The 27,141-nt window shown below is 37.6% G+C and overlaps 1 protein-coding gene across 9 annotated transcripts in view; it reads left to right on the plus strand.

Moving 5' to 3' along the window:
• REV3L (REV3 like, DNA directed polymerase zeta catalytic subunit) overlaps positions 1-27,141 on the plus strand; it is a 174,684-nt gene that overhangs the window by 131,029 nt on the left and 16,514 nt on the right. For all 9 annotated transcript variants that reach the window (XM_027972360.3, XM_027972362.3, XM_027972361.3 and 6 more), the window contains exons 21-26: positions 5,168-5,286; positions 12,151-12,292; positions 13,780-14,024; positions 15,368-15,476; positions 17,329-17,535; positions 22,408-22,517. In XM_027972360.3, the coding sequence (XP_027828161.2) occupies positions 5,168-5,286; positions 12,151-12,292; positions 13,780-14,024; positions 15,368-15,476; positions 17,329-17,535; positions 22,408-22,517 (932 nt within the window). The remainder of the gene's footprint in view (positions 1-5,167; positions 5,287-12,150; positions 12,293-13,779; positions 14,025-15,367; positions 15,477-17,328; positions 17,536-22,407; positions 22,518-27,141) is intronic.

Consider the following 27,141-nt stretch of genomic DNA (forward strand, 5'->3'; position numbering starts at 1 on the left):
ATCTGTGAGGAACAACTGTGAGAAAGTTATGAGTAGGGTAATTTATCCTGGTCTCCCCGAACTTTCCTAGATGAGCCAAATTAGATTATCACTTTTTTCTAACCCAAAGTGGCAATTTGGAAATTTCCATGAAATTCTGAGTACATTTGTGGGAAGTATTGTCTTGTATCTCAAGTTGTACAGAACTTTAAGGGTTAGATTTTGGCCCTAAGAATTTCTTTATGTTAGAGGCCCTTAGACTATTTTTTCTGGATTTAAACAGTTCCAGAAGCTCCTTTATATCTTTATTTCTTTGTATCTCCCTACAGCACTCAGCTATTTCTAACTCTATTATTGTTTTCTTTAATCTTTATATCTGTTTTTTTATATATTCTTTATTTAAAATAATTTATATTTTCTATTTTAAAAAAGCAGAAGAGTTTGTAAAGTGAAAGTGAAATCCCCTTGTTCTTTCTAGGACACCTCAACAACAGTTGCACCACCCAGATACAATTTATAGCTGAATGGATATCTTTTTTTTTAATGTTACTTTGGATTTAAAATTTATTTTATTTTTAAAATATACTATTAATAGTTTTCACTGTCCTGTATAACTTTAATATAGAATTATTGCTATTCCCTCTAGACTCTGAATCCTCAGTAACAAAGTACCTCTTAATAGTGCTCATGATATACTTGTTGACTGCCTGAATGAAAGAATAAATGACTCTTCCCCCAAAGGATTTTATTTAGAGGACTTCCAGATATCAACTTAATCCAGGCTTTTCAAGAATTTGCAAAGTAGGTTGGAAACAGATCAGTTTCAACAAATATTGAACTGATTTAGTTCAACAGCTATTACAGAACACCATCTCTAGTGCACAGATCTGGGCAGATCTGTTTTATATTTAGATCAAGTTAAGTTTTATATAAAATTAAGGTTAAGAGTATAGCTGTTTCCTCTATTTTAGCAGTCTTTGTTGCTGCTTGAGCTTTTCTCTAGTTGCAGCGAGCAGGGGTTACTCTTGATTGTGGCATGCAGGTTTTTCATGGTGGCGTTTCCTTGCGGAGCACAGGCTCAATAGTTGTGGTGCATGGAATTAGTTGCTCCACAGCATGTGGGTTCTCCTCAGGTCAGGGATCAAACCCATGACTCCTGCACTGGCAGGCAAATTCTTTACTACTGAGCCACAAAGGAAGCCCCTGCTTCAGTTTTCTCTCTGAAATAAGAAGCACTGTTTTTAGCTGAGAGTGAGCAGTTGGAGGGGCTCTTTGGGTTTGAAGAGAGAAGTGTCATCTAGGGGAATTTGAGAGTGGTTAATTAAGAAAATATAGAAGTAGGCATTGACTACCCAATTTGAGATTTGCATCAGGAAAGTAAAGTGATACCTGCCAACTGTGTTCAGATTCACAGATACAAGTGCAGAATGACAGAGGTTTAGATTTCATCACAGCTTGCAGGCAAAGAATTATGGCTTTACTAAAATTGAATTAATTACAAAGGAAGCAAGAGGGGGCAGAGAACCAAATGTTAGTGTGAGGTTAGGATTATGATAATTAACTGTGAAATAGAGCTAGGTTAGGAGCAAAGAGGTCAAGGCACCAAGGGGAGTAAACCAGAAGGAGACAGTGTTAAGAGGATGGGTTGCATGAAATTATGGAGAGGATACAATTACTGGTAATCACAGGTCTCAGAGTATGATCGTTGGATTAGTTAAGGTAATACAGAGGCACTGATGTGATATTATCTCAGAGACTTGTCTCCTTATAGTGGTGTAGAAGGGGAGAAGACCAGAGGTAAGGAAACCAGTAAGAGCATTATTGTAGTACCTCAAATGAAAGTTGACAGTGATATCAGGATTCACAAAACAGTTTAGAGAGTACGCAAGAATTGGATGTACAAAAATATGAAGAGGAAGATGTGTCGAGAATGATAATCAGGGTTCTGACATAGATGGTTTAAGATCATGTTTAGATGGGAAACTGAAGATTAAGAATAATGAGCATGAGAAATCAGTCATATATCCACGTAAATATACTCAGCAGACATTTAAGTAGGAAAGTCCCAATTATGTGGTAGAGTCTGGATGAGAGGTACAGCCTTGGAAGTCACATTAGAGTGTGGATGAGATCACTGAGAAGTAAATGGAGAGAGCCAGCAGGGTTGATGCAAGCACAACTTTTTTGTGAATGAAAACATTTTGAGAAACAGAGGAATCAGATGCTAAGGAGGAGTAGTCAGATAATAAGTTCTCTGAGGACAGAGAGCATGTTTGAAAAGAGTGTGGGGGCGGGCAGTGATGTGTATGTATACAAATATCTCCCATATATATGGTTTTGATAGACCATCTGTCACTGACCCTACAGGCGTATAAGAGCCAAATGAGACATAAATGATATATACATTTAGAGGAAAGGCAGATCACTGTTGAGTCTTGGTGCAGAGTGAGGAGTGAGTGGGAAGGAGGTACAGAGATGTGGCTGCTGTCAAAGAACGCTATGGGAGATAGACTTGTCACCAATAATTGGCGTGTAGTAGGGTGCAGAGTAAGCAGCTGTAACGAAAGAATACCACCTAGCAATGAAGAACGATGGAATATTGTCACACTGAACAGCTATTGAATCTTAAAGGTAATTTTGACCAAAAGAAACCAGATAAATAATAGTACATGTTAAATGTTCCCATTTAAAGTATGGAAATATGAAGTTTTAAAATGAACAAGCCTAGTCTATAACTTTGGTGAGTACTGAGTGGGAAAGGGCACAAGGCAGCCTTCCAGTGCCCTAGAAATTTCTTCATCTATATGGTGATTACATAGATGTATACATACATTAAAATGCATGGGTTCACTATAAATTTGTGTTCAGTTTAGTTCAGTCGCTCAGTCGTGTCTGACTCTTGGTGACCCCATGGACAACAGCACGCCAGGCCTCCCTGTCCATCACCAACTCCCAGAGCTTACTCAAACTCATGTCCATTGAGTCAGTTATACCATCCAACCATCTCATCCTCTGTCGTCCCCTTCTCCACCCACCTTCAATCTTTCCCAGCATCAGGGTCTTTTCCGATGAGTCAGCTCTTGGCATCAGGTGGCCAAAGTATTGGAGTTTCAGCTTCAGCATCAGCCCTTCCAATGAATATTCAGGACTGATTTCCTTTAGGATGGACTGGTTGGATCTCTTTGCTGTCTAAGGGACTCTCAAGAGTCTTCTCCAACATCACAGTTCAAAAGCATCTATTCTTTGGGGCTCAGCTTTTTTTTATAGTTCAACTCTCACATCCATACATGACTACTGGAAAAACCATAGCCTTGACTAGACAGACCTTTGTTGGCCAAGTAATGTCTCTGCTTTTGAATATGCTATCTAGGTTGGCCATAACTTGTCTTCCAAGGAGCAAGCGTCTTTTAATTTCATGGCTGCAGTCACCATCTACAATGATGAAAACCACTCTAAAGATTAAAACATTCCACATATCTTAATTTTAGACTTCATGTTTTCTTTCCTTTAATTTTACTTACAGCTGGGATTATAGCTGAGCATTTTTACACTTTTGCGACACTAATAAGACCCAAAGTAGAGTGGGTGCTACAAGGTTATAATATTTTAGCTTTAATCCAATTTATGAAATAAATTTATCTATTTTAATCTATTTGAAATAAAATCAACTCAGAACATAGGCCTGCCATCTGCCTCAGGTATTACAGACCAATTTCTAAAATTTTATTTAAGTGTATTTTGAGATCACAGAATCTCCCAGTTAATCCTTACAGACCAACTTATTACATGGGAGACTTCAAGTCTTCCCATAATGAAAGCTACAAGGTGATCTTTGCTGGAGAGATTTTTTACTTGTTAAAATGATGGTGTATACTCTAGCAGAAGTATTGGTTTGGTCTGAAGTGCTAAACTCTGTATTAGGTAATCATATAACTACCTGAGGTCAGATATTTGGTTCCATTTTCTATGAAACTAATAGAAAAAATTTTAAAACTAAAATATTCATTAACATGTACAAGAGTCATTCAAGTATGGGGATTTGATAATGAGTTATTCATTTATTTTTGAGGGAAGTACTCCAGGGCAATACCAATTTTTTTTTAAATGGTAGCAATTTACTTTCAAGATAATGTGTTATTACCTATTTTATACTGCTGACTTTATAATAAATAGGCTCATCCCAAAGTTTAAAAGTCTGTGTATCCAAGTGTAAATTACATACACACACTCCATGAGATATGCCACATTTTGGTGCTGTTTTTCTGGAGATTGATATAAATTATAGATAAAGTGAGACCAGTTTGGGTCACTGGACTGAGATGAGCTTAACATTCAGTCTCTGTTTTGTACTTGTTGGATTGTAGACATAGAAAAGAAAGTATTTGAAGATTATTATATACAAATGTGAAGTGCTATTTGAACTGTTCCCCAAGCTGCCCTAAGAATGGTGACTGCTGATTCCTTAATTTTCCTTTACAGTGAAATAACTGTCTTTGTCTAGATTGCTGTGTCTTGTAGGTATTTATGAGATCATCTAGCTAGAGGTATGTTTTTATGAATTTGGACCCTTTTCCAGTATTCTTTTCCCAGTAACACAGCTTTCACTTACATATTTAGAAGATAAAGAAACATTTCTGCTATTTCTTTTTAATCTTTTGCTTTGGGGATGAAGTTAAGTGACCCTATAATGTCCATGTATTGGGTCTTAGTTCTGATGTAATTCTTGTGAGCAGGATGAATGCCTGCCTTTAACTAGGTAACTCATTCTTGAATCTGTGGGAGCATGTTAATCAGCCTGTCATCCAGGACCAGAAAGTAAGTATGGGAAGAACAAAAAATTAACTTGCTTGACAATAATCTGTTTGTCAGTATTTGTATTGGCATAGATATAAACAGAAGTGATAAGAACTGGGATCTCTAAAGTAAGTATTATATGACCAAGTTCAATCTTACAGGTCTGATTATTTTTCCAATTAAATGTTAATTTAATACAAACATTTCTGTCCTATAGGCTGTGTCTACATAGTTTTAAATTAATTGTGATTTAATTGTAACACAGATTATTTTTACAAGTAGCTTTCATATCGTATGAAAAGTTAGAAATAATATTTAGAATCTTTTAGAAACAAATTCACATGTAAGTATGAGTGTTATTATAATGGAGGTTTTCTTTTTTTTTTTCCCCTAGGTGGCTCTAAATAACTACACCTTTGAAAACGTGAGCTTTCATGTTCTTCATCAGCGTTTTCCCCTCTTTACTTTTCGAGTCTTATCAGATTGGTTTGATAACAAGACAGATCTATACAGGTAATGTTTTATAACTCTGAACAGGATAATATCTCTTTTTAAAAATGAATAGTGAAAGTGGAAGTTAGTCAGTTGTGTCCAACTCTTTTTGATCCCATGGACTATACAGTCCATGAAATTCTCTAGGCCAGAATACTGGAGTGGATAGCCTTTTCCTTCTCCAGGGGGATCTTCCCAACCCAGGGATCAAACCCAGGTCTCCTGCATTGCAGGTGGATTCTTTACCAGCTGAGCCACAAGGGAAGCCCAAGAATACTGGAGTGGGTAGCCTGTCCCTTCTCCAGTGAATCTTCCTGACCCAGGAATTGAACCGGGGTTTCAGCTGCATTGCAGGCAGATTCTTTATCAACTGAGCTATCAGGGAAGCCCTATTACTGGAGTATAATTTATATACAATTAAATGCACACATTTGAAGTATATTGTGCAGTGACTTTGAAAAATGTATACACCCTGTAATCGCTAGCCCAAACAAGATAAAGAACATTTCTAACACCCAGAAAATTCCCATATACAGCTCTGTCATTAATCTAACTATTCCTTAACTACCCACATAAGTACAAATTGAATTTCTATTACTATAGATTAGTTTTTCAGTTTTAGAACTTTGTATTACTAGAATTATTTACAGACTACCCTTTTGTGTCTGTCTTCTTTTAAGAAACTCAGCATGTTGAGATTCAACCATGTTGCACATGTTTGTTCCTATTTATATTACTAAATAATACTCATTTGTATGAGGATACCACAGTTTACCCAGTCACCTGTTGAGGGACAGTTGAGTTGTTTCTGGTTTGAGGCTGTTGTGAATAAAACTGTATGCATACGTTTTCATTTCTCTAGGAATGAAATTGCCAGGTCACATGATTAGCATGTTTAACCTTTTAAGACACTGCTGAATTGTTTTCTTTGCAGTTCTTCTAGTGCAAGACTGCTAAAAACAAATTGTCTCAGCCTTTATTTATCTAAAAATGTCTTCATCTCCCCCTTATATTTGAATGATATTTTCACTAATTCTAGAGTTGAGAATTCTTTTTCTTTCACTGCTGTAAAGATTTTATTCCCTTTTCCTGTGGCCTTCATTATTTCTGATGAGGAATCAACAGTCTTGCTCCTTTATCCAGTGTATGGAAAAGTCAAGCTTAATGAGTGGATGGCTGCTGCTGTTGTTAGCCTGTGTAAGGCTTAGAGTGGAGACAGGGGGATTATTCACTTCCCCAGGCCCAGAGTTAGTCTGAGAATTCCTGTTCTCCTAGGCCTTGGGGATGAGGCTTCTTCAGCATTCCTGCTCGTCCCACGATGGCAGTGGACCTCCACTTTGCATCACTGCCAAGTCGTGGCCCTAGCAGGTTTCCTGACTCTCCCACAGAGGAAAATGGCTTACGTGTTTACTCCTGCCTCTGCAGTGGTATTTCTTTGCCTGAAAGCTATGGTGGGAATGTTTCTTTCCCCTTTCCTAGTGGTAGACAACTGCTGCCTGTTACTTGGTACAAGGCCCACAGTTGGAACGGGAGGTTTCCTGCCCTTCCTCTAGTGCAGCTTTTACTACCAACCTTCTCCCAGCCACAGACATCTTTAGCATCTCTTCTTTTCCCAAAGATAGTGAATCTCTGCATAAACCCTAAGGATTGGAGAGTTTCCTCCTGGTCCCACAGCAGCTCAAGGTTCCATATGAGAGATGGGTTGGAGGAAGTTGCAACATTTCATTTCTCTGTGCCCTGCCCTAGTGTCTACGGCTTCCAGTGATTCTACTAAATAGTCATGCTGGCTCATACATGACCTTTAAGAATTTAATAACACATTAACTGTTTTCTTCTTACCTGCTTTTATGAGTTGCCTCTCCCTCCTGTTCTCTGCCAAAGATGAAATACGTTATGTGTCCTGTCTATCCTTCAGTGGGTTTGAAACTACGAAATTTAGTTCACCTGATTCTTTTACAGCCTTAACTTACTTTAGGCTTCAATAAAACTTATGATTGGAGCCGATTATATAGAGTGAAGTAAGCCAGAAAGAAAAACACCAATACAGTATCCTAACACATATATATGGAATTTAGAAAGATGGCAATGATGACCCTGTATGCAAGACAGCAAAAAAGACACAGATGTGTATAGCGGACTTTTGGACTCAGAGGGAGAGGGAGAGGATGGGATGATTTGGGAGAATGGCATTGAAACATGTATACTATCATGTAAAAATCGAATCACCAGTCTATGTCCGATGCAGGATACAGCATGCTTGGGGCTGGTGCACGGGGATGACCCAGAGGGATATTGTGGGGAGGGAGGTGGGAGGTGGGTTCATGTTTGGGATCGCATGTACACCCATGGTAGATTCATGTCACTGTATGGCAAAACCAATACAGTATTGTAAAGTAAAATAAAGTAAAAATAAAAATTAAACAACAACAACAACAACAACTTATGATTATGTATATTATCCTGGTTTTTATCATTGTTGGACTAGAGTGACATGCTTTTGCTGCTTTCTGCATCTGAAGCAGAATTACATTTTCCTGGCTGTTTTCAAGTTTTTTTCTTTTTTCCTTTGTTTTCCATAATTTCAGTATGTATATTATACTAGCTGATAGTGTCCCACAGATCCTTGAGCCTCTGTACATTTTTCTTCATTGTTTTTCTTATTATCTGTCTTTAAGTTTACTAACTTTCTTCTGTTGTCACCAACCTGCTGTTAAGAACAATCAGTAAATTTTGTATTTCAGTTATTTTTAGTCCCTCAGTCTCATTTGGTTTTTTTCTTTTGATAGTTTCTGTATTCGGCGGATTTCTCCATCCACTCATTAAGACTGTATTTTTCTTTTAACTTTTTGAATATCTTTTCTTTAGATTTTTGAACATGCCTTGTGATAGTTTCTAAATTCAGCACCTGGCCATCTCTGTATTAGTTTCTGTTGACTGCTTTTTAACTGTAGGTCATGTGTTTTTGTTTCTTTGCATGATTATGTAGTGGATATTACTGATGTTCTGTTGTACAGATTCTGGATTTTTATTATCCTCCTCTGAAGCATGTTTATTTTTGTTCCAGCCAGCAGTTGAGTTACTGGCTGATCATCTGAGCTTGTGCATACCTGCTTTTTATGTTTTGTTAAGATGAATCTCTGGAAAGCTGAAAGTGCTCTCTAAGTCCCTCCAAACTGACAAGACTCAGTCTCCATATTCTATCCCACAGGCCTGTTGTTAGTGCTTGGTTTTAGGTTTGCCTCCGGTGGCCTTACTTTATGCCTTACTCCCAAGACGTAGTTTTCCTGAGCTCTCAGCTGGATGCTTCGGTTGTTCATAAGGGGTTAATGAAGTCTCTCCACTCTGCCATGGCCAGACCTTCAACTACAACACTGTCTTACAAGTTCTGTTGCAGACTCAGGTCCCCAACAGCTACTCTGTAGTAAGCCTCTCCCTGCTCATTTTTCAGCGTAGCCCTGGGCCACTCAAAAGAAACCCCCATCTGCACTACTAACTCCTAACTCCTTCCCCTTGCACAGATGCCCTTTTCCACAGATTGCAGATACAGCCTGCCTGAATTCTAGACTCTTATCTCCTCGGCAGTATAGCCACACTTTGCTCAGACCTAGCATACTGCCCTGGGTTTAGGAAATTATCTCCAGGCAACCTGAGGCTCATTTCATATGAGTTTCCCTTTTCTTAAGGAGCGTCGTCCTACATTGCCTGTTGCTCACTGCCCAGAAACAATTACCCTGAATCTTTTATCCAGGAGAGCTAGTCTAGTACCAGTTACTCTTCTGTAATCTGAAATGAAAGTTTCCACCTCTGCTTTTCTTTAAAGGTAAAATGGATAGTTAATAAGCTTAGAAATTATCTGTATAAAGAACATAGTCTTAAAATTAATGTATCTGATGTTAGGAATGAATAGAGCTGCTTACTGAATTATAAGGCCATATGATGGTGAGGATAGGAATATTGAGCAACAATTTGCTCTGTTTGGAGTAACTGCTTTCTGAGCATGTCCACTTGTCCTCCGATCTCCTTTAAGGAATCTCAAGTGAAGTGAAATCACAGAAAATACTGAGCTTATGATCAAAGCCTTATAGAAATAGAAGCTTAGGAGAAGTTATATACCAGTAAATAAAATGAAACTTGATATTAAACCTAACATTAACAACTGCATTCAGTAGTTTGTTTATAAACCCCAGAGTGTTCTAAATGTATATTGTGCTACATCTAATTAGGTGTTATATAGGATGATAAGTATGTTTTTGCCAAGTAAAATCAAGAAAGTGGACTTAATATATTTTAAAGGAACTGACTGAATCCACATATATGCATTATCTTAGCTTTACATTTGGCTGTATGTATTATTGAAGGATTATAAGAATGATCAAAAATAATACATATTAAAATGTGATATCGTTTTTTTGCCTATCAAACTAAAATAGTTTTTAAAATTGCAATCCCTAGTGTTGACAGAGATGCATGGGAACACTTTACTAGTATGAATGTAAATTATTAAGATTATCTAAAAAGCAATGTGTCACTTCATATTAAAAAGACCAAATCTAGGAATTTAGCTTAAGGAAATATTTAAGCATCTGTACATAGACTTAACTACAAAGATGCTCATCTGTGGTGGTCCAGTGGTTAGGACTCCTTGCTTCCACTGCAGGGGGTATGGGTTTCATCCCTGGTTGGGGAACTTAAGATTCTACATGCCACGTGGGGTGGCCAAAAGAAAAATGTTCACCACAGCATTGTTTATAGTAATAAAAGATACTCAGCAAATCCACTACGTTGTTAAGACCATACAGTAGTATACTCAATAGCTATAAAAAATACGTAAATGTGGAAAAATAGTCACAATACATTGTAAAAAATGTAAGTTATAGAACAGTATTTCTATTCATTTTACTTTAAAAATCGAGTGTTAATAAAGTTTAAGGGTTTTTTTTGTTTGCTTCGTTCTTTTCAGCAGTTTTATTTGGATGTAATTCTCTCACATACCATACTATTCACCATTTAAAGTGTACAGTTCAGTGGTTTTCATTGTATTCCGAGTTGTGCAAGCATTATCACAATAAATTTTAGAATATTTCCAATCTTCATCTCTTAGCCATCACCCTCCAACCCTTCCTTTTTCACCTCCTTCTCCCCCCCATCCCCATCCTAAGCAACCACTAGTCTACTTTCTGTCTCCATAGATTTGCCTGTTCTGGACCTTTCATATAAGCGGAATTATCAGAATATACGGTCCAGATTCATTCATGTTGTAGCATATGTTAATACTTCATTTCCTTTTTTACCAAATAATATCCCACTGTGTGGGTATATACCACATTTTACTTATTCATTAGTTGATGGACACCTGAGTTATTTACACGTTTGGCTGTTTTGAAAATGTTGTTATGAATATTTGTACAAGTTTTGGTGTAGGTGAATATTTCTATTCCTCTTGGATATATACTTACAAGTGGAATTGGTCAGTTATACTCTGTTAAATCTCTGTTTTTAACAATTTGAGGAATTGCCAGACTGTTTCCAGTGAAGCTGTACTATTTCACATTCCCACTGCAGTGTGTGAGGGTTATAATTTTTCTACATCCTCACTAACACTTTTATTATCTTTTTAATTATAGGGTGATTTCTTTTTCTTTTCATGTTCATTTTCTCATTTTTTGTATGGATTAATCATGTGTCTTAGGAACAGGTTTTTAAATAATTTTATTGAATTATTATATGACTATCTTGTTTTAAAACCCACATAATTAAAAGTAGCAATATATTTGAAACTTAATATTCTTTAAATGAATAGGTTTTATTCTTTATCGTATATCTTTGAGTCATTTTTATAGTCTAATAACAATAGTAAAATCAAAACTTCCTTTCATAACTTTGGTGAAGGTTTTTGTTGTTTGCTTTTTCTTTTTAATCGTTTTATTTATTTATGTTTGGCTGTACTGGGTCCTCATTGCTGCACAGGCTTTCTCTAGTTGTGGCGAGAGGGGGCTGCCCTCTAGTTGCCATGCACAGGCCTCTCATTGTGGTGTCTTCTCTTATTGTGGAGCGCAGACTCCAGGGTGTGCAGGCTTCAGTGGTTGCAGCACATGGACTCAATAGTTGCAGCTCCTGGGCTCTGGAGCACAGGCTCGGTAGTTGTGGTACTTGGGCTTAGTTGCTCCATGGCATGTAGGATCTTCCTGAACCCAAGGATCAAACCTGTGTCTCCTGCATTGGCTGGTGTGTTCTTTACCATTGGCTACCAGGGAAGCCCTGGTAGCTTGCTTGCTTATTTATAAAATGGTAGAGTAAAGAGATTTTCAGGGTTTAAGTCAAAGAACAGAATATTGCTATTTTCACAGGAAATACTGATATGACATATTTGTTTACCTTATGTGTGGTCTTATTATTTTCCTGGTTTTTCTAAATCTCCACCAACCAAATCACTGTTTCTTCCCGTAAGACGCCAGTGCATACATTTTTTGAGACTGGTATTAACAGTGATGACTCAAAGTTTCCATGTTCTTTAAAAGCCTATAGATAAAATAATATAATTGTGTAATTATTGCATCCTCTGCAGTGGCATCTAAGACAGTGTTACTGCTTGCCAATGCAAAAACAGAGTAAGATCAAGCAAAATATTGAAAATAATTAGCCTTATCACCTTATCACAAGTACTGTTTTGAACTTTACATATTTTCAGTAGGTTTTATGACCTTGAAATATCTGCAGTTTTCTAATCTTTATCTGTCCTTAACATGTTTTGATAAAGACTCCATCATGACTCCCCTCTAAAATAACTTCACTTTTAATAGGTAATTTTTGGCATAGTGAAAATGTACTAGTTTCAAGTACCCAAATGTTTCCCAAATGTTCATAGCATGGATTCTCTTTTAACAGATGGAAAATGGTCGATCATTACATTAGCCGTGTCCGTGGAAATCTCCAGATGTTAGAACAGCTGGACCTAATTGGGAAAACCAGTGAAATGGCTAGACTTTTTGGCATTCAGTTTTTACATGTACTGACAAGGGGTTCACAGGTAGGAAATCAATTTTCTTGCACACTTGAAAGTTCTATGTAAATGACAGACTTTGGAGCTGTTGAGATGATCTGATTTTTTTTTAAATTTTGTGTCTGGTAACTAATATGTAGCTGGTTACAATCAGATCTTGTCATTTTGTTTTCTGGAAAAGCTTAATTTCACTTAATAGCTTTGCTTTTTTATTTTCTCTCCATACCAACTTTTTGACCACTGCTGAATTTTACATGGTAGTAAAAAATAAATGGCTGTGCCCTTGAGGATGATATTATGTTCCTAAATACTGTCATTGTGATTAGGGATGCTTTGAAATCTGCTTAGAACTGGAGAAGCAGCAAAGAACCTCTTTTGTTACACAGTCCTACTTTTGGGAGTTCCAAAACTTCCAACAGACAACTAATATTTTTTTAAAAAAAAGAGGAAGGAGGATTTGGGAATCAATGTAAGTGGGCTGTATCACTTTTTTAAAATATTAAAGATAAATGGGACCTTAGAAGCCATTTAACTCATATCTCTCTAATTAGATTCCCAAGGATATCGTGAAAGATTCTGTTTAAAATGCCTTGCTGAAATGGTTTCCTGCTTTTATTCAACAAATATTTATTTGAATACTTTTAGTGTGTTAAATAAACACTGTGCTAAGCCATCTGGGATACTATATTAAATCACTCAGATTCCTTAACCTCATAAAATCTTTTATTTTAATTCTTTTATGTCTATAACATTCCCCCAGTCTACCAATTCAGTAAATATAGCAAACCTAGAGCTCTAATTACTTTAGCATTACTTGTTGCTGTATTTTATTTTATTGCTTTATATTGATTTTACTTATTTATACTCCCATGAGTTTCAAAGCCTATTTGAGCTGGCTTATAATAAAAGGCAGAGAGATACCTTAAAACCATATGAGAACATTTCGGGGAACCCATACTGGTTTTTGTGAGTGCTTTTTTCCCCCTCAAACTACAGACTGTCCACTTTATAGCTGTTACTATAAACGATCAATAATTGCTTGATTAATTTTTGTGAAGGACCATTATTAACCTTTCAGGTTTGGAATCCTTGTGTTTCCTTCTTGGGAAATTGAGATAACATTTATCCATCTCAAGTCTCCTGATTGCCATCCTCTCATTTTCCCAAATAAGTTTTTGAAAGATTATTGACCAGCCTTTTCAATGAAATTGTTACATTGTACAGCTGTCTCTTCTCCAACTTTTATTATGATATAGCTATCTTTAAATCTTAAATGTAATTGTGTCTTTTTAAAATTGGCTTATTGTATAAGTTATTTGACATATTTTATAGTTTTTATAAAAGTTATGAAAGCTGATTAAATAACCATTACTATGTAACTGTGGTGTGAGAAAGTCATGCGGCTGTATTTTGAAGAACAAAACATCTCCCATGTGATTCTCGACATATTCAGAAGACCAGTATATTGTTTTTAAATTCTTCTTCTCTCCTTACTCCCACCTCTCTGCCTGCAGTACCGTGTGGAATCAATGATGTTGCGCATTGCTAAGCCAATGAACTATATTCCTGTAACACCTAGTGTACAGCAGAGATCTCAGATGAGAGCCCCACAGTGTGTCCCCCTAATTATGGAGCCCGAATCTCGCTTCTACAGCAACTCTGTTCTCGTCCTGGATTTCCAGTCACTGTACCCTTCCATTGTGATTGCATACAACTACTGTTTCTCCACCTGCCTTGGCCATGTGGAAAACTTGGGGAAGTAAGTTTTTTTCATATTGACAATCATTTTGTTATACGTCATACTTCTTACTAAACTTAGACGGTCTTTGAGTGTCTTTCTGCGTATGAGACTACCATTCTGAGCAGGATGAATGGGCTGTAATACAGCTAGTCCACTCTTTGTAGTTGTGTGTGTGTATGTGGGTCATTGTGTGACTGATTCAGCATCATGGATAGATAACTCATGTGAACAAGACTGCAAATACGATCAGCCTTGCAATTTATCTATTTCACTCTTCATGTATATCTGTTAAATAAGACATATTTGTTATATCTTGTTAAATATAATCGTTGTTATATTTGTTATATCTTGTTTACCTCTTGTTAAATAAGAGTTATATAAAATTTGTTGGTATAAATCACTTTTCAGTGGAACAGTCTGAGGATTATGATCTTATAACTTTAGCTGTTAACTTCCTCTTGACTTTTCTTAGAAATAGATTTCTTTTAAAAGGTTAAATTGTCAAATGTTAGATTTTATTCATGTCAACCACATTTTTTCTCATAAGAAATGGCCTTCCTTTATAATATTTTTGTGTAATTAACACAAAGTGTTATAGTTTTAGTCTGAAGTATATTCACTCCTTATAGAAAGCTTTTATGGAAATTGTCTTGGTAATTTTGTCTTTTTAATAAGAATAGGAATTTGGAAAAGTTGTTGACAGCCTTTTTGAAAGTGAAAGTCACTCAATGTCTGACTCTGAGTGTCTGACTCTTTGTGACCCCATGGACTGTAGTCCATGGAATTCTCCATGGCCAGAATGCTAGAGAGGGTACCTTTTCCCTTCTCCCTGGGTTGGAAAGATCCCCTGGATCAAACTCAGGTCTCCCACATTGCAGGCGGATTCTTTACCAGTTGAGCCATAAGGGAAGCCCAAGAATACTGAAGTGGGTAGTCCATCCCTTCTCCAGTGGATCTTCCTGACCCAGGAATTGAACTGGCATCTCCTGCATTGCAGGCAGATTCTTTACCAACAGAGCTATTAGGGAAGCCCCTACAGTCTTTTTATTTAAGGTTTAAATTTTTCTTTAGGTAATTTAGTGTAAGGTAGTTATATGTTGAGATGAAATTTGATATTTCAGTATGGATTTTCTCCATATGTTTTAGAATAGTGCCATTTAAGAAATGTTTCTTTTAATAAATTGTATTTAAAGAACTGTTTTTTGGTAACTAAACAAATAAACATTACTAAGTATATGAATTCATGTTTAGATGTTTAAAAATGAATTTCCAGTAGAATTAGAAAGATTCCTAAAATTGCCCAGAATCTCTGTTCTATGATTTGAGAAAGTATTTGCTTAATTTTTTTTTTTCCTTAACAGGTATGATGAGTTCAAATTTGGCTGTACCTCTCTAAGAGTACCTCCAGATTTACTTTATCAAATTAGGCATGATATCACAGTGTCCCCCAATGGGATAGCTTTTGTCAAGGTAATACTCTCTTATAAATGAAAGGTATCAACTGTGATTTAACCTTTGGAGAGCTAATGGTCTAGATGTTGTTGGCATATAATACGAAAAAAAAAAAAGCTTACTTCAGTATCTCAAAAAAATCAAAGATACAAGGAATCTTCTAAGAAACTTTTTAAATCTTTTTTTTTAATAATGATCTTATTTTGCATGAATTGAGTTTTAAATCTTTTGTTAGATTTTAGTTTTTAATGAACTGTTGCAAGAAATAGATTGCATATATACCTCCTGCCCTCTGTTAGAATCTGGTCGACTTAGATAGCTATGTGATGATCACAACAGTGTTAACTTACAAAGATTAAAACTGCTTTAGCATACACTTTACTAACTGTTCTATATATTTTAAATTAAGACTGTCTTAGAAGTGATATTCTAACATATTTATTGATTTTATTTTTAAGAAGATACCCAGACTTATAACAGAGTCCTTTTTTCTCTCTCTGTCTCCCCTCAAAAAGAGATTAAAAAGCCTCATAAATGAATAAATCAAAGGCAAGTAGGAAGAGATCTAGGAGAAGATTATATTGCCTCATATGCCAACTTCATTCCTTTTGTTTCTATTTCCTTAGCAGTGAGTCTGTAAGAATCACGGGACAGTAGAGGAGTTGGTGGTGGTAGCATGGACCCCACGAGCCCTCAGATTCATTCTGGTGTACTTAGCAAAAGTAGCATCATTCTCTACCAATCAAAGGGTGCTGTGTTTAAAGAGTTACTCTAAAATTAGCCATCTAGATAGGAGGGAAAATTCTACCAAGAGAGTTCAGGATATATTCCATTTTGGAAAACGTTATATTTTAACATAATAACACGCCATGTCTTAACATAAACATGGCTGCTTCAAAAGATACACAGAATGAATTAGAGGTTAGAATATGTTTTCATTGTCACATATCTACTAGCTTATTATTTTATCTCCATTTAACAGCATTTTAAGAGCTTGCATCTACATTTTGACCCAATGTGTAAAGCTTAATGAAAGTTAGATTTTTGTTTTGTTTTTTTTTTTAGTATTCAGGAGTGTGATTATACTATCCCTGAGGTTTTAATTGTTCAGTCTGACATGCATTACCTTGCACGTGTCTGTGAATCATCCTCAAAGTTAATACTGTTTTGTGATTTTCATTCCTAGTGGAGTTCTCATAAATTCTCCCTAGTCTTGATTAATACAAATGATTTTTTTTTTTTGGCGTCAACAAATTTTATCACCTCACTATTCATCCCCTCTTCCAGATTGCTAATAAATATAGGCCGGAGGGGATGGCTTAGTGGTCTAAGCATCAGATTTGAAATACCTAGAGTCCCTGGAACTGCAGGTTTGAATGTCAGCAGAGTCAACCCAGCTCATCATTCTTCCAAGGTAGATAAATGGAGTTCCATGCAGATTACTGTGTGGGGTCATTAGGATGAGATCTTTTAAAACTGAGGTTTGTTATGAGTGATACAAATCCCGTGTGTCTTTCTGAAAGAGTGGGGTCTTGGATCAAAGTTTTGACAAAATTTCCCTCTGAACGCATATGGTCTTTTACATACTAGTTGGTATCCTCCTTCCTGGAGGTCTCTGAACTCACTTAGTAGTGCTACAGTAGATTTATAAACATTTCAGGAACCTTTTAGGAGAAAAGCCCTCTTCAAAAGAAAGAAAATGTGATGATTTTATATTGACTGCCACTGGTCTTGTGGCCACTCTTACTATTTGTTTCAATTCATGACAGTTGGCCATTGTTATACTTTTTGCTTCCTTCTTAATTATCTAAATCTATAATATTTATGGGATCTAAACATTCTTTTTTTTTTTTTTCCCCCTTTATGATAGCCTTCAGTAAGAAAGGGTGTGCTACCAAGAATGCTTGAGGAGATTTTGAAGACTAGACTCATGGTGAAGCGGTCGATGAAGGCTTACAAGCAGGACAGAGCCCTTTCACGAATGCTTGATGCACGTCAGCTAGGACTTAAGCTGATAGCAAATGTCACATTTGGCTATACAGCTGCTAATTTTTCCGGGAGAATGCCATGCATTGAGGTAAGTGATAACAAGTCTATAGCTTTTTTTAAAAGAGACTAAAGCAGCATTAAATGAATACCTGTTCATTGAAGCATTTTATTTTGAAACTTTAAAGTGTTTCATTTCCATGACATAGTATCAGTTTTTCTTGCAGGGCTTATGTACATATATATTCTTGGGGATTTGTGGGTTTTCTCTATGAGAACTCTATTTAATGATGATTTTATAAATTAGCATACGCATTTCTGCATATCTAGATGACCATATCAATTATTGTCATGAGGTTTCTGTGCCACCGTTACAGCACTGTTTACAGTAACACTGGTACTAAATAATTCCTTTTAATGTATTGATAGAGATCTGAAGCTAGTTCATTTGTCTTCTCTAAATGTCAAAAAAAAAAGTCATTCCATATTTACTAGTATACCGGTAGATGTAAAGTAAAACCTTTCTCTTGCAGTAGTTCAGTTCAGTTCCTCAGTTGTGTCCGACTCTTAGTGACCCCATGGACTGCAGCACGCCAGGCCTCCCTGTCCATCACCAACTCCCAGAGTTTACTCAAACTCATCTCCATTGAGTCGGTGATGCCATCCCACCATCTCATCCTCCGTTGTCCCCTTCTCCTCCCGCCTTCAATCTTTCCCAGCATCAGGGTCTTTTCAAATGAGTCAGTTCTTCACATTATGTGGCCACAGTATTGGAGTTTCAGCTTCAGCATCAGTCCTTCCAATGAATATTCCAATGAATATTTCCTTTAGGATGGACTGGTTGGATCTCCTTGCAGTCCAAGGGACTCTAAAGAGTATTTCCAGCACCACAGTTCAAAAGCATCCATTAAGATACTTCATTAAAAAGACTAATTTCTTGTTATTTACTAAATTAGGGTGTTAATTTGACATAAATACAAAGTAGTATGACAGAGTAATACAATAATTCACTAATTGAGAAAAGGACAGAGTATTCTTGTTTGGTTGATGATCTTTTCATGCCAAATGAAGGCTAGAGCATTGTGGTATGCCATATTTGCAGTAGTTCAGCAAAGGAAAAGCAGTGGAAGAATAAAGTCCCCAGACAGCTCACAGAAGGCAAAGTAAACTCCAAAAACTTGTGCAAGGGACTTCAGGTTATATGTCCAGCATGTAAGAAACTCATAGTCTCCATTCTGTCCTCCCACCAAGTAAGCCAAACAAATGGAAGAGTCAACAACTTTTCTTAGATCTGTTGGGGAGGTGAAGTCACAGGGTAAACTGCTACCCCTCCCCACAACTGAAGAGGCCCAACAGGTCAATACAGAGACTCACAGCTTACCAGAGCATAATCCAAGAGCACAAGTCTGAGAACCAGTGCCATGGTAAAAATAGGACCATAACTGATTAATTGCTGGAGGCTCAGGGTAAACAAATCTGAGAGAGAAAAAACCCCAATGGACCCAGTCATCAGGGTCCCCACACATCTAGGAGCTGACTAGACGGACCTTTGTTGGCAAAGTAATATCTCTGCTTTTGAATATGCTATCTAGGTTGGTCATAACTTTCCTTCCAAGGAGTAAGCATCTTTTAATTTCATGGCCGCAGTCACCATCTGCAGTGATTTTGGATCCCCAAAAAATAAAGTCTGACACTGTTTCCACTGTTTCCCCATCTATTTCCCATGAAGTGATGGGACCAGATGCCATGATCTTAGTTTTCTGAATGTTGAGCTTTAAGCCAACTTTTCCACTCTCCTCTTGCACTTTCATCAAGAGGCTTTTTAGTTCCTCTTCACTTTCTTCCATAAGGGTGGTGTCATCTGCATATCCGAGGTTATTGATATTTCTCCTGGCAATCTTGATTCCAGCTTGTGCTTCTTCCAGCCCAGCGTTTCTCATGATGTACTCTGCATATAAGTTAAACAAGCAAGGTGACCATATACAGCTTTGACGTACTCCTTTTCCTATTTAAAAGAATATATATAGTGTATTCTGCTTTCAGATCAGAATTGAATTAAACTAGAGATCAATAACAGAAAGATAGCTGGAAAATCCCCCAAATACTTAGAGATTAAATAGCCGATTTCTAAATAACACACAGGTCAAAGAAAAAATCTCAAGAGAAATTTTTAAATTATTTTGAACTAAATGAAAATACAATTTATCAGTGTGTGGAGATCAGCAAAAACAGTGCTTAGAAGGAAATTTATAGACTGAATGCGTCTCAGCTTGATCTGAAAGGATACCTGCATGCCAGTGTGCACTGTGGCACTGTTTACAATAGCCAAGTCATGGATGCAGCATAACTGTCCATTGGCAGAGGAATGGGTAAAAAGATGTGGCACGTAAATACTACGGAATATTACTCAGCCGTTAGAAAAGTGGACTAATTCCATTTAGAGCAGCTTGGATGAATGTAGAGGGTGTCATCCTGAGTGAAGCAAGTCAGAGAAGGAGAAATATTGTATGGCATCCTTTATATGTGGAATCTAAAGAGAAATGATATAAATGAACTTACCCACAAGACAGAAGGAGACTCACAGACTTATCAGAAAACAAACTTTTATGATTGCCAAGGAATGGTCACGCACACACTGCTATATTTAAAATGGATAACCAACAAGGACCTACTGTATAGTATATGGAACTCTGCTCAATGTTATGTGGCAGTCTGAATGGGAGCGTAGTTTGGGGAAGAATGGATGCATGTATATGTAATGCTGGGTCAGTTTGCTGTTCACCTGAAACTACCACAGCATTGTTGATCAGCTATATCCCAATACAGAGTAAAAAGTTAAGAAAAAAAAAACTAAGCATAATATCCTCAATGTCGTCCATGTTGCTGCAAATGGCAAGATTACCTTCTTTTGTATAGCTAAATAATATTTCATTATATATAAACTACATTTTCTTTATCCATTCATCCATCATGGACACTTAGCTTGTTTCCATGTCTTGACTATTGTAAATAAAGCTGCAGTGAACATGGGGATATAGGCATCTTTTCCCGTTAAGAGTTTTTGTTTCCTTCAGATAAATACCCAGAGGTGGAATTGCTGGATCATATGGTTGTTCTACATTTCCACCAACAGTGCACAAGCGTTCCCTTTTCTCCACATCCTTAGCAGTATTCTTTTCAGCGGATTTTTACTTTAAATATTTTTCTTATTATGACTTTTCAGGATCCCAACCATTGGCTAAATTGTGAAACCAATTAATTTTTCTTCTTTTTAAATTCATTCTCTTAGCCCTATAATCTTATTTATTAGGAACTGTTGCGCAGAGTAGCAGAATCAGTTTTAATGCAGTTCCCACTCCTTTCTTCTCCCCCCGTGCTCGACGGTGCCTGTCCCTCCATGCCTGAGTTCTTCATAGTGCATGGACCTCAGGGCCAGCTGCAAAAGTTGTGACTCTTCCAGGTGTAGTTTACATGGGTCAGAGTAGATGGCAGGAGGCAGACATTTAGGATCAGTGATGTGTGTATTTATTTGTATGTGTAGATCTCAAAATCACACTTGACTCTTAATTCTGGATGGCTTGCCCACTTAGCTATTTGCTATCACATATTTTTATCTTGTGAAAGTGGCAAAAGACAGATTGAATGTTTTATTTAAACTCGAATTTCAATTAGATGACATGATTGATTCTTTTAATGTATTAGGTTGTAGTCCATATTCTCAAGGTTTTCTAATGCACAAAAGGTCTCAACAGGATTTATGATCTTAATTTAAAAACCAAATTAAGTTTCTGTGATCAGTTTATTTATTCCTTTGTTCATATACTTAATATTTCCTTTGTAAATATCTTTAAACAGCCTTTTAATTATTACTCAATCCTGCATTAAGTTCATATAATTCATATTTTACAGTAAAATGGGAAAGATCATTATCTATACTGTTTGCAAAAGGAAAAGTACATAATTCTTACTTTAAAACTTTAAAAAGTAATGTTCCATTTATGCTGAACAGCAGTTTCCCCAGCCTTTAGCTTTAATGAGTTTAGTAAATGAAGCAGCGGTGCTATACTAGCCTCCTTAATTTATTTAACTATGAAGTATAATTAGCTTGCCTCTCATATTTGTCAAGATCCACCATCTTTTTTGCTTTGTCAGCTTACGCCATGTTCATTGTTAAAACTCACCAATCACCAATGAAAGAACCCTTGTTAGACATATATCTGCTTACCTGATATAAATTGAACACTGTGATACATTTTCCATCATATAATCATGCATTTTTCCTTGCATTCAGTATTAATATAAAAATTATGTATAACCAATCACTGAGATTCAGGTTCAGCATAAACTTTTTTTTAATTTATTTTAATTGGAGGCTAATTACTTTACAAGGTTGTAGTGGGTTTTGCCATACATTGACAGGTATCAGCCGTGCGTGTACGTGTGTCCCCCCATCCTGAGCCCCCCGCCTCCTCCCTCCCATCCCAACCCTCAGGGTTGTCCCAGTGCACCGGCTTTGAGTGCTTTAATGAGACTGAAATTATTGTGATACTCCAACAGAAAAATACATGCACACACATGCATATACATCGTGTGATCTCCTGCCAGTATAAAGGCATATTAGAAAGTCCTTCAATAAATAAGGTTTATTCTTCTAGGATCAAATATAGCTATCCTTGTATATAGTGCAGTCCATTGTACTTACTGATACATTCACACAGGCAAGTCTGTATATTGATTGGTTTCTTCTTTTAAATTATTCATCCACCCCATTTTCTTGTTGAGTACTTGAAGAAGGAATAATGAATGGCCCTGGTGACTATTTTGTTTTATTTTCAGTGTTCTTTTCTCCTTGTTTCATTTTTAGAAATATTCAGTAATGAAAATTAAGTATTATACATTAAAGTCTATTGTCTTATACTAAACTATATTAAGAAATTTTTTTCCAATGTGTTTGTACCAACAGGTTGGTGATAGTATTGTTCACAAAGCCAGAGAAACTTTGGAACGAGCTATTAAACTGGTGAATGATACCAAGAAATGGGGTGCCAGGGTTGTATATGGTGATACTGACAGGTAATGAACTTTCTGTTTTGTAGTTGTCCTTTTGCATCTCTTCAGATATTCATTTCAGTGTTTGAAATGCCTTAAGGATAATCCTTCCTAAGAATAGATTCTACCTAACTAAGTTCTCTCCAGTTTTTGTGAGCCGCAGACTGTGAAGATTCCATTGCATCTCTCCAGGTAGCAAGTATGTAGATGTGATGGTAGGTTAGTTGTGTCCAATTCTTTGCGACCCCCTGGACTGTAGCCCACAAGGTTCCTCTGTCCATGGGATTCTCCAGGCAAGAATACTGTTGTGGGTTGCCATTTCCTCCTCCAAGGGATGGATGTGCCCAACCCAGGGATCAAACCCACATCTCCTGCATTGGCAGGTGGATTCTTTGCTGCTGAGCCATCTGGGAACCCCTAAGTATTTAGATAGGGATCTGCAAAAACTGTATATACAGGAGTCTAGTCTGTTTAAAGAAAGAGTTTTTAATGTGAAGAATTCCTCAGATAGCTGCAGGTCTCTGAATTTAAATATATATCTTAAAATAATCAAAATGTTTTTGAAAGACAGTTGCTAAAGGTATGAGTGGTTCACTTTTCAATGGGCCCCAAAATCTGTTGCCCTTCTTATATAAACAGTTCATAAACAGTTTTTGCTTTGATTCCAGAGGCTCACAGACTTCCTAAAGCCCATTATCTATGAGCTGACAAAGGATAGGACTGCCTTTGAATCCTAAAAATAACCTCAACCTGGCTTACTTTGATATTTTACAGGACCCAGTTATTTATGTAATATCCTATTTGTATGACTTAAAATTTTTCTAGAATATAGGAGTTATACAAGTTTCTTGGAGTCTGAAATTTTCTTTTCATATTAAAGGCTTAAAGTCACAGTGTGATCATTCTAAGAGCACTTGCCTCAGGAGCTCTGATCACTTTACAGTGCAGCGGACCAATCAGAAATAATGCTTCTAATCACTGAAAATAGCTTCCAGCTAATCTTTAAACAGCATTTAGTCTTCTCCAGTTTTTTAGTGCCCATAAAATCAGCATAATCATATTAATGCTGAATAAGACCTTGCCTTCACATAGCAGCTGTTTCATTATCAATAGGTGGGGATAGTTTCAAGTTATCCAGGCCCCATTTATCCATAGTCTCTACTGTTCCCCATCAAAAGCCACTCTTCACTTTGAGTATTTCACTGCTCTGTAAAACCACTTCCTCTGAGAGGTCTAGCAAAATAAAAATTACTAGGACACAGTTTTCCAGAGCTCCTCACAAAATAATTAGGGAAGAGGAGAAAAACTTTAAATTACTGAATTTAATTCAGGGTCTTAAATGTCAGTGGTTGACAGCACACACCCAGAATCAGAAGTTGGCATGATTCTGATTGTAGTTATGTTGTTTAGCCTTTAAGATTTTTAGGAAATCAAACAAATCAAAAAACACAGACTTAGAATGTCAGACTGGAAGAGGACTTTTGGGTCAGAGTTTCCATGTGGCTGGAAGAAAACCCTAGGAGGCCCATTTTCTGGTGCTCCTTAGGAGCAGATTCCCCTGGGGTAAGAAGTGTGTCTGAGATCACCCACTAGTAAGACATAGAGCTCAGATGGTAAAGAGACTGCCTGCAATGCAGGAGACCAGGGTCTCCTGGGTCAGGAAGATCTCCTGGAAAAGGGAATGGCTACACACTACAGTATTCTTGGCTGGAGAATTCCATGGACAGAGGAGCCTGGTGGGCTACAGTTCATGAGGTCATAAAGTGCCGGACATGACTGAGCAACTTTCACTACTATATCAGATATCACAGGCTTTTTTATGATTCTAATCAATGAAATGTTTTTGCAGTATCATTAGAACTTTTGATCACCATTCACCGTCTGATTCATTTAGTAATGTTTACTGAAATATACTGAGTGAGGACACTTTACTCTAGGGCATGCATTCTCAATGGTAGTAACATTGCCTCAACAGAGTTCAAATCGGTCTTTGAAGAGCAAACCACTTTGATAGTATGGTGGATCTGGGCCCCACGAAGATCGGCTGTACCCAACAATATTTTATTCCTTATTAATTACTTTCTCTTGTTAAATTTACTTTTAGCTTTTTTCAGGGCGGGGGGGGGGGCAGACAGTAATGATACCATGGTGAGAAGCACTGCTCTAGGGATAACAGATGAATGCTTGATGGAAGGAAGGAGTTCTTCACCAAGAGTGAGATGTGGAGTCTCTTTCTAGCTATGCTCCTAACTGATTGCATGGCCATCAAAAAGGTCACTTGAGCCTCTCTCAGACTGCCATCAGACCACGTCTGACACAGATGATGAATGACCACTGGCTCCCTCCAGTTTTAAGACTGCTGGTTTTATGGAGTCCAGCTAAGGGAGATCAGTTACCAAAGCATCAACATTACTCTGTCAGAAAGGGTGTTTCTTTCTCAAGAGCAGATATAATTGTGGTTCTCAACAATCTTTGTCCCACCTTAGTGGGACAGACCTACTTCCATCAGCTATGGAAGCTCTCTCTAGCAGTGATTCTCAGGCAGGACAGGGAAGGACGTCTGACAATATACAAGTCCAGCACAGCAGAAGGGTGCTGGGGAACTAGAGCAAAAAGTCCCTCAGGAAGTTAATCTGCATGTAATTGAGAAAAGGCCTCCTGGGTGATTCTAATGCCCCACTCAACTCTCCGTCCCATGTGAAATGACAGTCCCTCCTTTAAGACAGTCTCTGTTTGTAGGCTAGTCACCTTAATTCTGTAAGTGAACAGAAATTCCCATTTATCCTGGTCAGCTCTCTTGAAGCTTAGCTCCAACTATAACTGGCCAAAAGAGCATAGATTAACTCAAGTGAGCCTACTGACACTGCCAGGCAAAATCTCAAATATATACACTATCATAATGACTTTTAACATGTAAAGTATTTATAACTTTAATTTTTTATCAGCTTTATCAAGATACAATTTTTAACAAAGTACACAGTGTATATAGTTCAGCACACAAAATGTATAGATACATATAATCAGCTGCCACCCCAGTCAAGATACAGAGCATTCTGTCCCTGTGGAAGTTCGGCCATGCTCCACTGCAGTAGGTCCCTCATTTTCATCCCATACCCCCAGGCAACCATTTACCTGATTTCATTTACCACAGCTAAGTTTTCTCTGTTCTAGAACTTAGAAGTGTGTGTATAAATGCTTTTCTCCATCATTGCATCTAAACATTTTAATAATTGGTTTTTTTTAAGTTTGGTATTTACACTAAACTAAAACATGCCCTTAGCATATGATTCAACAGTACTACTCTTGATATATACCTAAGAGAAATGAAAGCTTCGGTCCACATAAATCCCTGATGCCACTCTGCATTGTAGCTTTATTGATAGTCCAAAACTGCATTCCACATGTTCGTCAATGGATGAATGAACAAATGTGACATATCCATATAATGGAATACTGTTCAGCATTTAAAAGGAACTAGTTAGTGTTACTTCCGCAGTATGGGTCTATCTCAAAATTATGTTGAGTAAAAGAATCCCGACATAAGTATATTAGCTTTGTAGGTTATATAATATTCTTGAAAAAAGCAAAATTATAGTAACTGAAAGCAGGTTGTGTTGCCTTGAACCCAAAGTGGAATGGAGAATTATTGCAAAGGAATACAAGGGAACTCCATGGGGTCATGAAAATGTCCTATATCTTGATGCTGGTGGTAGTTACACAGATGTATTAGTTTTCTAGGGCTGTCACAGATGTGGTGGTTTAAACACAGAAATGTGCTCTCTCACAGTCTGGCTGAAGCCCTGGATGGAGGCATTAGTGAGTAGGTGTGCTCTCTCACAGTCCGGCTGAAGCCCGGGATGGAGGCATTAGCGAGTAGGTGTGGAAGCCTGGGATGGAGGCATTAGTGAGTGGTGTGCTCTCTCACAGTCCGGCTGAAGCCCAGGATGGAGGCATTAGTGAGTAGGTGTGCTCTCTCACAGTCCGGCTGAAGCCCAGGATGGAGGAATTAGTGAGTAGGTGTGCTCTCTCACAGTCCGGCTGAAGCCCAGGATGGAGGAATTAGTGAGTAGGTGTGCTGTCTCACAGTTCGGCTGAAGGCCAGGATGGAGGCATTAGTGAGTATTGTGCTCTCTCACAGTCTGGCTGAAGCCCAGGATGGAGGCATTAGCGAATAGGTGTGGAAGCCCGGGATGGAGGCATTAGTGAGTAGGTGTGCTCTCTCAGTTTCGGCTGAAGCCTGGGATGGAGGCTTTAGGGAGTAGGTGTGGAAGCCCAGGATGGAGGCATTAGTGAGTAGGTGTGCTTTCTCACAGTTCGGCTGAAGCCCAGGATGGAGGCATTAGTGAGTAGGTGTGGAAGCCCGGGATGGAGGCATTAGTGAGTAGGTGTGCTCTCTCACAGTCCGGCTGAAGCCCAGGATGGAGGCATTAGTGAGTGGTGTGCTCTCTCACAGTTCTGGCGGAAGCCCAGGCTGGAGGCATTGGTGAGTGGTGTGCTTTCTTATGAAGCCTCTGGCTTGGCTTGCAGGTTGCCGCCTCTTACTTTGTCCTCACGCGCCCTTTCCTCTGTTCATGCGCAGCCTTGGTGTTTCTTTGTCTAGTTTCCTCCTATAGGGATACCAGATCAGGCTCACCCTAACCACCTAAAT

This window comes from Ovis aries, chromosome 8, assembly GCF_016772045.2.
Source record: "Ovis aries strain OAR_USU_Benz2616 breed Rambouillet chromosome 8, ARS-UI_Ramb_v3.0, whole genome shotgun sequence".
Lineage (NCBI taxonomy): Eukaryota > Metazoa > Chordata > Mammalia > Artiodactyla > Bovidae > Ovis > Ovis aries.